The following is a 10,998-nucleotide window of genomic DNA, read 5'->3' as shown; positions in this document are numbered from 1 at the left end:
GGAAGGCTGAGGCGGAAGGATCGCCGGAGCCCAGCAGGTCGAGGCTGCGGTGGCCGGGAGCGGCCACTGCACTCAAAAAAAAAAGGTAATGTCAGAGTCTCATTCTGTCACCCAGGTTGGAGTGCAGTGGCATGTTCATATCCACCACAGGCTCAACCTGCTGGGCTCAGGCGACCTTTCTGCCTTGGCCTTCCAAGTAGGTGGTACTACAGGTACGTACCACCATGCCCAGCTATTTTTTTAAAATTTATTGTAGAGACAGGGTCTCGTCAAGTTGCCCAGGCTGGTCTCAAACCCCTGGGCTCAGGCAATCCTGTCACCTCCACCTCCCCAAGTGCTGGGATGACAGGTGTGACTCCCCGTGCCCGGCTAGAAGAGTTTTCTGATGGTCAGAGGTACTCCCAAATCGAGCTGCTTGGGAAGGTACTGACTCCCAGGCATCTGAAACATAAAAACAGAACTCGATGGTCTCCTGGTAGGGAATCTATCGAGGGAATTCAGTACAGTTCACCAAGCAATTCTGCATGTATTCTCTAATTTTTCCTTGGATTTGCATTCTAAAGGGGCTTGAGGATAATACACAGCAATGCGTGCTGTGAAGTTCAAATAATTCCTGGCGACAGACAATGAAACTGACTCTTAGTTTCCTACCTCCAAAGCAAAAAAATAAAATCAGTTACAGGTGTGAAATGTCCAGAGCAGTCTGGCACATACAAGTGGACTCAGGATTTGGGGAAATTAACGAACACATGATGAGTGGTTAAAGGGAAAAACAAAGTGTCCCCTGGGAATGGCCCGGCAGGAAGAACTTTCTGGATATACGTTTGCCCAAGGGGAACTACGTGAAGACGTTAACTTAACAAAACAAAACGCTTCTTGTGTTATCTTTGCTGTGACCCGCTGAGGTATCACACTGTGTTTTTGGAAGAGACTTTGGAGTTCAGTGATTATATAAGATCACACTGCACTCATATGGCTAGGCCAAGGCTTGAAGCTGGGGCTTAGAACCCTAAATTCAGGGTCACTTCAGTTCCATTCCAGCGATTTCCTAACTCCACGAAAATGCAGGGTCTTATCATAAGCTTTCCTTATCATTAGGCTTTTGACCCAGACTTCTCAGTTCTAAAACTGTTTAAGCAAACGAGCTTCACTGAACGTTGTGCCATAGTAAGCTTGTTGAATAGTCTAACACATGCTTCTGATTATCTGATACTACATATATTTTAAGTGTATGCTGTTAAAAGATTTAATGCAATGTAAAAAAAAGTTTCCTATTTTTTATTCTAATATAATACATAACATAAATGTAATAATTGCTATTAAAAACATTTAGTTGCGGTGGAGGGTGGTCTGAAGAAAAAAAATTGCACTAAATGGCATTTAAAAAAGTACAGTGTTGCCCTCATTTACCTCTGTACTCTTCCCTGGTAACAGTATGTCTGACCACATGACCAGATAAGGCTTACGAATATGCAATGACAAATATATCTGTACTGTAAAGTTAAATCCAAAAACCTATGTTAGTTTTTTCTGTATCGGTTTTACCATTCTGTTATTTTACAAAGCAAAACCTAAGGAGTTCAAACATTCAACAGTAGAGAACAGTGAAATAATTTAGAGCACTCCCAGTGGAGAGAAGTTATGCAGTCACATCATAACATCTAGGAAGTAGAGCATAAGAAAATACTCATGATGTTAGATATAAAAGGACATAAGACTGCATGTATGACTCTAATTGTTAAAAACACATTTATATGCTTAAAAACCCAGCAGGGACTACAATAAGACAGTAACACTAATTAACTTTGTATCTGAGGGAGTACAGATGTTTTTGTTTTTCATACATTTCTAAATTTTCTATACTGCGTATTTTATCATCAGAAAAGCTTAAACATTGTCTTGTTTTAAAAGTCTGCCCTCGACATCTACAGGTTTTGCATCCATGAACTCAACTAACCACAGATCAAAACCTACAGGTACGAAGGCCCAGCTGCATGTCCCTGTTACACGAGGGACTTGAGCAACCATGATTTTGGTGTGGCGGCAGGCTGGGACCTGGAGCCAGTGCCCAGGGACGCAAAGGACTCACTGATACACTGCAGGAAGTAGATGATTCGCAGTCTTAAGACAATATTGAGAAAATCCAGATGATTCACGGTCTTAAGACAACATTGAGAATGTCTAGCCTAAACTCAGTTATTGAGGAAGAAAATTACTGTAAATTATCTAGGAAATATGTACAAATGCCTTCATTAAGCAATTTGTCTGATATTTAGGTATCCGAAATAAATTTTTAAAAAATGTATTTTCAAATATTACTTTCTACTCTTTCAGATGAATTCTCACAATTAGCTCAAAACTAGTAAATCTATGTTTCAGTATCACAGTCACACCCTAGATTGAAATCTGTTTGACAAAAAATGGAAAAATCCTTCGGTAAATAATACTTTCGGAATAGAACTTCTCTCTCTCTGCATATATATGTTGAACTTTTTTTTAAAAATCCAATTTTAAAATGTGCTGAGCTGCTCTCAGGGATTTAAATAAAGTCTAACTATTCCTCTCAAGTCACTCAATCACGCAACAGACAAGATGATATCTCTCCTTTCAAGGTTCACCTTAAGTTTGTACTAGTTCAAAACACGAGAACTAGTGTGAACACATTCCGTTCTACGTTCAACCTAAACTTCGGCCACAATCACTCGGGGACTGAATTGTAGAATGCCCCATTAAGTAGGTCTCCCTCTCCTGGGCCCCAAGCAAGGGGATTACCGGGACTCTTTTTTGGCATCTTGGAAACATCGCTGTGTCCAAAGATGGGGCTCGCTTTTGTCTCAGTGCTCTACAGCCCAGCACAGAGCTCAAAGGGGGGACACAAAACCTCTGCTCCCTTCCTAATGTGCAAGAAGGTGGTAGCTGATGCATACTTACACACATCAGGGGCTCCTCAGTCATCCTTCCCAAGTACTTCTTCTGCTGTTGATCATTTCCAGCAATAATAACAGGCATTTGCTACCAAAGAAAATTGGCATTAAAAATGCAAGTCATTTTTATTGGATATGTAAACTCAGAGGTACTATAATTCAGAACAAAAGAACAACTATTTTTCACCCAAGGGATAAGTCCAAAGAACTTGCCTTTACTTTGCCTGTAAATTAGAGAGAAACTATGAGACAACAGATGTACTCATCTAAGTATTCTCACAAAATTAAGTTCCATGTAGGCCTCGGTCATGCAATTTGTAAAACCTACTTGAGTAAAACGCCCATATAAAAAGTTAAATCTAGGCTATGTGACCAGGTGTGTGTGCTTGCGCCTCCTAAGAACTGCTCACTAAATTTCAGTGCTGCCAGTGCTGCCATCCTAACTCTTCTCCTGAATGCCAGACTTAGACCTTGCCCGTTTCTAAGAATTCACACTGCAGCTGCAGCCCACGTGGGGTTTCCTCGCAAGGACAATCAGGACTCCAAGTACCTGAAACAAGGCCAGAGTGCTCAGGCCCTGGAATCGGAACTCCACGCTTCACTGCCAAATCTTACGTTCCCTTTTAAAGAAAACTCTCTCACCGACTGACCTAGCCTAGTAGTCACTGTCTCATTAACAGCAGCTCATTTAGGCCACCGATGGTTTAACTAACTTACCCCCAGAGAATTTGCTTCAATTGCAGTCTGAACCCCTGTACATCCATAAGCCAGCTCTTCAGTAATTAAACAAGCATCAAACGTTCCAAGTCCAAGACCTCCTACAGAATCAAAGTGTTTCAGAAACATAATATGTAGAGAGCTTCAACAGAAATAAAGGTAAAACAATTTTATTTTAGCTATATCTTCTGAGTCAGGGTCTCACTGCGTGACCCAGGCTGGAGTACAGTGCCACAATCACGGCTCACCCCAGTCTTGAACTCTTGGGTTCAAGTGATCCTCTTGCCAAGTGGCTGGGACTACAGGTATGTGCCACCATGCCCGACTAATTTTTCTGTAGAGACAAGGTCTTGCTATGGTGCCTAGCTTGGCTCAAGCAATCCTCCTGCCTCAGCCTCCTGAAGTGCTGGAATTATAGCCATGAGCCACCACGCCTGGCCAAAACTATTTTAATTACTTCCAATATGACATAATTTGTTTTCAAAGCAAATCTGCAAATATAATATCCACAAGTGTTCTGGCTGGCACACTAATAAATTATACTTTTCTAATGTAAGTTTTAAAAATATCAAAAAAAATGTATCTTATTATTTGTAATCTGGTCCTATGTTTCTGCTTCAACTCGATTTTGTAAAAAATAAACTGTTAAAACTGGATTTGAGGAAAAGAACGAGAGTTCACAAAAAAGTCTCAATAAAATGTAAACTAGAAGGTAGGATTAAACTTGTTTGGGTATATATGTAGTCAATAAACACTTATGACAGAGACTGGTATACAGTAGTCACTCAATAAATGTCCAATCAATGAAAAAAAAAGCAACAAATTGACCCACTCTAGAGAGAGAAGCTACCAAAGTTCAGAATCAAGTTATGGTTGAAACCAGCTAGAAGAAGAAAAATTGTCTCTACTATGACGTCTAAGGCATCTAAAAGCAGGCAAATACTGTGGACCGTACAGGGAGACGGAGGTAGAAAGCCACTCAATGGCAGTAAATATTTGAAAAAGTGGCAGAGTAGAGCTTCACAATTTTTTTATTCATGTGCATTCTAGAATTAAAAACATGAAGAAAGCTTACCACAGCTCTCTGGAATGTGTGAATTCATTAAACCAAGTTCCCAGGCTCTTTTAATTAGGGGGACAGGGTACTAGGAGAAAGAAAAAAGACAAAGAAAAAAAGCCAGCGATAACATTCAAAATACAGATAGTTTGGCTACATGATCTTGTAAAAGATGTAATAAACTTTTCTTTCATTAAAATGTATATACCTACTTCACCAGTTTTATCATATTCTGCAGCAACTGGGATTATTTCCTCTCTGGCAAATTTACGAGCAGTAGCTTGAAATTCTTTTTGCTGTTCAGTGAACTCTAAGGGAAAGTTATTTAGAAAAGATTAAAATAGGATAACAAGTGGAGGGAAAAAAAATCCTTTGAAATTCTTTCTGTTGTTCAGTGAACTCTAAGGGAAAGTTATTTAGAAAGATTAGAACAGGATAACAAGTTTAAGAAAAAAATCCTTGAACATCCAATAAGAAAATGACTGACGGTACTGGGAAACTATGGGGGGGGAGGGAGATGGGATTAACAGTAGCAAATATCTGTCTGGGGCTGGGAAAACACCTCTTATCAACAGGGTGCCTGAATGAAACGTAATTGTATACCTAACCCTTAACTGTACCCCACAAAACCATAATAAAAAATATTAAAAAAAAAAATCCTATGAAGTCCTACATAGAATTTAGATTTACAACAAACACTTTAATCTTTGGATTAGCTACAAAGTCAGACTACAATGCAACTTCTGACTCATTAAGATCTCACTATACAGTGTGAGTAAATCTGTGTCAGCACAAATGCTAAAACAAAAAAATAATAGTAAGATTTCTAGCATTTACAATAGGTAAAGTAATGGATATTAACTTGTAAAGCCCAAGTGGGTTTTTATTTCCCAATTACAGTACCAAATTCAGTATCTCACTCATGATAGTATCAAAATTGCAGTTCAGATATATTATGACTAAAACAGGAGTGAGCTTTTTACCGGGTATTACTAATTCCTAAGCTAATTTACCAAATGTTTACTAATACTGAAGTAAAACTAATATACACATGTCCCGAATCACAAGAATCAATATAACCAAGGAGGCAAGACACACTCATTAGCCATAAAGCAGCAAAACTTGTTTTAAAGTATTACCTAAGAATATCAATATCTCAATTTCAATTTTACGCCACCTTCTTACAAACAAATCAGAAATTAGCACAAGGCAACTGGTAAAAGTGGTAGAGATGCTTCTCAAACGATAACATAAAACTCTGCTGAAAGGTCAATGAGTGATGTTCAGGTGATTCAATTACATAAAATGAGGGGTTGTCATAAACTTAACGAAATGAGTACAGGAGCTAGACTGAGGACAGGAACCAAGGGCTAAGAGATGCATTTTTCCAAATCCTGTGCCATTCCTCGTGTTTTAAGGTGCATGCACCCACAGTCAAAGAACGGGTAGTCAAATGTCGAAGCGGGATAGGATAGCTCAGGCAAGAAGAACGGGAGCAAAAGCACAGAATGAGCAAGGATGCTTAAGACTCCAGCGATCAGGTGCACGGGGAAGTAAGAGAAAATGCAAAAGGCAGAAGAACTGGGTGCTGCACTGAAGAGCAGAAGCTCAAAAATCTCATTTGACAGATAAGGAAACTAACACACACAGTAAGTACAGGCCAGCCCGCCGTCGTACAAGGGATTGGCAGTGGAAGCCTACAGAAGCGTTTCAGTCCAGTGTCCTCCGCACCACAACTTGACTTCTAACACGGGTGCCGGTCCACACCAACGCTGGGTGTGGATGAGTGGCAGGGAAGACAGGAATGTGTTACGTGTTATTTCCTGGGAAACTACTGTGATCCAGCCACCGTGTGCATACTTTACATACAGCTCAAAGCTTAATCTTCCAAGAAATCCTGTGTTATAGATAGTACCCCCATTTTATGAAGAACCAGATGCGACTGGCGACAGGCGCTATCCTGTTCCTTCACGTGAGCTTCACAAATCCCTCCCACCTTTCCTGGCCACTCAGCAAACCACCCCAGATTTCTCCTGCTGGTCTCCCACCGCTGAGCGTGAGTTGTATGTGGTGTGTAATCACACCACTTCAAGGCCAGCATCTCAAGACGACGATCTACTGCCCTTCTTATCCTCCTATCCTCACACTGCTTGAAATTTTTCATTTAGATCTGGGGGGAAAAAATCTTAGAACATACAACATAAAACAAAATGATAACCCTAGAGAGCTCTGAGGCTGTCATTTGCATCTGGGTGTGGGTTAGTTATCTCTGCTGCCTTTTAACTGTTTTCAGAGACCAAGTGAATTGAGCAAATGGGTTTTTAACTGGAGGGAAAGTAAAAATGTTGAAGCAGCACTTGAGGAGGAAAAAGATGTCAGAGATGTCACATTTTTTTGCCTGGAGTTTTCACTTTACAGAGGAAACGGGATGAAAAAGTGCACGCCTTTTCCCTCCAATGCCACATGGCTCCCTGGTCCCAGGAGTGAGGACTTCATCTAACAGTAAAAAAATTTCAATCCAGATATAATCCCAAACAGGCCTTAGCTTATCACCAGGCACCCATATCTATTATGTGTTTTTAAAAGTCTTTGCTGCATTCAAATTTTAAGTTGAAGACTATTCACACATGTCAGTACATCTGTCATTTATTTTGAGCTATACATGTAGGAGAAAGGGAAGGATTATAAATGCATGGATGCTGCTAACAGATCTCTACAGGGTAGCACGCTGAAGAACGCCAGGAGGAATGGAAGGATCGATCATGAACTGTCAGTGGTGACTGGCTGTACTCACTGACAGACATTGCTGTTTACAAACACATTCCAAACAAACACACAGTTTCACATGTGTCACAAACTCATGTTTACAGTCAGAAGACAGGACATGATGCATACCAAAGCTAAATCCCAATCCGGGTTCACGCTGTAGGGCGGCTTTTGTATGCTGTGATCTCCAGCCCAAACGAGAAAGACTTCTCAGGACCTGTCAAGAACACTTTTATTAAAATAAAGTTGATAACTTAAGCATCAATCAAATAAGAGAACACTGACAACTGTAAGTAAACAAAGCAACTTGTTCAACCATACTCACAGACATAATTTATAAAGCCATCATTACTTAAATGCCTTGAAATATAATTTAAGTGAGTCAATTCCCAGGTTTTAAAATTCCTATCCTAGAAAGGTTTTTAAAAAGTAATGAAAATTAAATCAGTGAGATCTGCATACTGAAGTGGAGGGTTTCCAGGACAAACAACAGTCAGGGTAGCAGCAGATGTATATCTTACCAATAAGCTACCAGGGCACCGATGACTGGGGTGCAGCAGGGAAGACAGTGAGATGGAATCCCACATTGCTGAGTTCAGGAGTGGCCTCTCCATCAGCCTTGGTGACCTGTCCCTGGGAACATTATCCTTGGAGGAGCCCACTTTCTTTTTTTTTTGAGTCGGAGTCTCACTCTGTCACCCAGACTGGAGTGCAGTGGCCGCTCCCGGTCACCGCAGCCTCGCCCTGCTGGGCTCTGGTGATCCTTCCACCTCTTCCTTCCAAGTAGCCAGAATTATAGGCATGCGCTACCACGCCCAGCTGATTTTTTGATTTATTGTAGAGATGAGGTCTCGCTGCCCAGGCGGGTCTCGAACCCGCAGGCTCAGGCAATCCACTCACCTCAGCCTCCCAAAGGCGCGGGATTACAGGCTGAGCCCCTGAGCCCGGCTGAGGAGCCCACTTTCTAAGATACCTCACTCTACCCAAAACAACAAATCAGCACACAGTCATGTTCTGCATCTTCCGCTCTTGTCTACAGGCATTCCTACAAAATGTCCCAAACCAGGGTCGGCAAACTGTGGCAGCTACCCGTTTTGCAAATACGATTTTATCGGGACACAAGCCACACTACACTGTCTACGCTGCCTTCACAGCAGATCTATGTAGCTGCCGCAGAAACTACATGGTTCGAAAAGTTGAAAATACTATTTGTGCTTTTACAAAAAAATGTTTGCCAGCCCTGTTCTAAACTACTAATATGCTACTTGCCTTTTTTTTTTCAGTTGGAGTCTCAGTCTGTCACCTAGGCTGGAGTGTGGTGGCATGCTCACGGCCACTGCAGCCTCAACCTGCCGGGCTCAGGCAATCTTTCCACCTCAGCCTTCCAAATAGCTGGAACTCCAGGAACGTGTCACACCCTGTCTGTCTAATTTTGGATTTATTGTAGAGATGAGGCTTCACCAAGTTGCCTAGGCTGGTCTTGAACCCATGGGTTCAGGCAATCCTTTCACTCTGGCCTCCCAAAGTGCTGGGATTATAGGTGTGAGCCACCACACCTGGCAGCTACTTGTCTGAATACTGAAATATACTCATATTTGTTCAAAAGGACATATAAAAACAATACAGATCAAACATACACATACAGCTCCTTTGCAACCCTATTTTGTATTCATGACAGTTTAGTAGACACAAAAGTAACCATTTTCATTTATTAAAGTTTGATATTTATTACCAAACTGGAAATCACAATGGTGCTCAGAGTACAGGTTTGAGAACAAATTACACAATTTACACTTGAAATGATTTTGACGGAGCTATCCGGCAATTTCAATATGCTTGCCTACTAAGAGAAGAAAGCTGAAAAATATACTAAAGTTTCTACAACTGAACTTCATGTTTTTCAAAACCTATAAAAAGAAATTGGCCGGGCAGTGGCTCACACCTGTAATCCCAGCACTTTGGAAGGCAGTGGCAAGAGGATTGCCTGAGCTCAGGGGTTCAAGACCAGTCTGAGCAACTTGGCGAGACCCTGTCTCTACAATTAAGAAAAAAAATTAGCGAGGTGTGGTGGCCCATGCCTGTGGTTCCAGCTACTTGGAAGGCTGAGGCAGAAGGATCACCTGAGCCCAGCAGGTCAAGGCTGAGGTTGCTGAGCGTGAGTGTACCACTGCAATCCAGCCTGGGTGAGAGTGAGACTTAGACTCAAAAAAAAAAAGAGATTGTCAACTTAGTAGATGACAATTTCATCTTATAAAGAGAATTACCTATGTTTAAGGTGACAATATAGACTGTCAAATACTGTAATTTAAGTAGTCCTTTCAAAATAACATATCTCATACTACAATTTTGAAAAAAATGACACAGTAAGAAACTCACATTTTCTTTGAAGTTTCATTGATTTTATTTTGGAAGTGAAACATGGTTTCTCTGGTCTTCATTGTCCAGTAGTCACAGACCTCACCTATTCTTGTTTACACTCATGATACATACGTAATTCCCTGAATCCAGGTCAAGCCTGGGATTAAGGCACTATTTTTATTCCAGTTTCGGATGTGAAGAAACTGAGGCTCAGAAAGCACCTGTAAAACCAGTCAGTCACCCTGCTCCTAGTACAATCAGGATTCCAAGACTTATTACACAAAACCCCTGCTAGCAACACTTCTTGCAGTGAGTCTCCTAACTGGTCACCAGGTATCATAACAAAGGAAAACATGTCACAAAAATCAGACCAAAAAACCCCTGACCCTATTATAGAATGTTTTTAAACATAGCATAAAAATCAGATCTCACAAGACAGGTGAAACGTTCTGCTGAGAGACTTTAAATAGGGGAAAAGTCAGTTTACAAGACTGTTGCAGAAAACACATTATATAAAACAAAGCGCAAAGGTCGCTACTGCAGGGGAATGCTGCCCATCGACCTGTTGGTGACAGACACAACAATGTCAGTCATTAAATTAGGGAGGGGGCTTCGAAATGGAATACAGAGGCGCTGGCTGAGGCCTGTAATCCCAGCACTTTGGGGGGCCGAGGCGAGAGAAATGCTTGAGCCTAGGAGATTAAGACCAGCCTGTTCCACAACAGGTGATCGTGATCTGTGATCGTGCCACTGCACTGGAGCCTGGGTGACAGCGAGACTGCACTCAAAAGAAAAAAAAAAGAAGAAGTATACAGAAATAGCACAGGGCTGGAGTTAGCACAGCTGAATTTGAGCCTAGGTCCTGCAACTGCCTGTGTGATTCTGAACAGCTTCTACTCAAAACCGGAAAATGGCTGCCTCACTGGGTCCTGGGGGATAGCAAATAAGATGCTCTGAAACCCCGATGCCACATAAACACGGGTCTTACTGCTTTGGGCCGTCTGCCCAGAAGAACAGACGGCGAAATGTCCGAGCAGCGCCCACCGCTGCAGTGGAGACGACTGGGCACTTCTCGGAAACGCAGGCCTCTCGGCTTTGAGAAAGGCGTACAAGGGCTCCGCCTCAGGCTTTTGCAGCCTTTCCCTCGGGCGGACGGGCGGACGGGGGGCGGGGGGG

General features: G+C 41.9%; 1 protein-coding gene across 2 annotated transcripts in view; it reads right to left on the bottom strand.

Annotated features, from left to right (window-relative positions):
- Positions 1-7,696, bottom strand: part of ACADM (acyl-CoA dehydrogenase, C-4 to C-12 straight chain) — a 29,938-nt gene extending 22,242 nt beyond the window's left edge. The window contains exons 1-5 of one of the 2 annotated variants that reach the window (XM_008055082.1): positions 7,594-7,696; positions 4,911-5,008; positions 4,717-4,786; positions 3,642-3,742; positions 2,932-3,012 (exon numbers count right to left, since the gene is read on the bottom strand). In XM_008055082.1, coding sequence (XP_008053273.1) covers positions 2,932-3,012; positions 3,642-3,742; positions 4,717-4,744 — 210 coding nt within the window. In that variant the 5' untranslated portion in view covers positions 4,745-4,786; positions 4,911-5,008; positions 7,594-7,696. The remainder of the gene's footprint in view (positions 1-2,931; positions 3,013-3,641; positions 3,743-4,716; positions 4,787-4,910; positions 5,009-7,593) is intronic. The other variant, XM_008055083.2, reaches the window with a different exon arrangement.
- Between the last annotated feature and the right edge of the window lie 3,302 nt (positions 7,697-10,998).

This window comes from Carlito syrichta, unplaced genomic scaffold (assembly GCF_000164805.1).
Source record: "Carlito syrichta isolate Samal-C Ts95f unplaced genomic scaffold, Tarsius_syrichta-2.0.1 Scaffold301654, whole genome shotgun sequence".
In the NCBI taxonomy this organism is placed as follows: Eukaryota; Metazoa; Chordata; class Mammalia; order Primates; family Tarsiidae; genus Carlito; species Carlito syrichta.
Note: the sequence above shows the minus strand (reverse complement) of the source record. Positions and strands in the feature narration are given on the sequence as shown.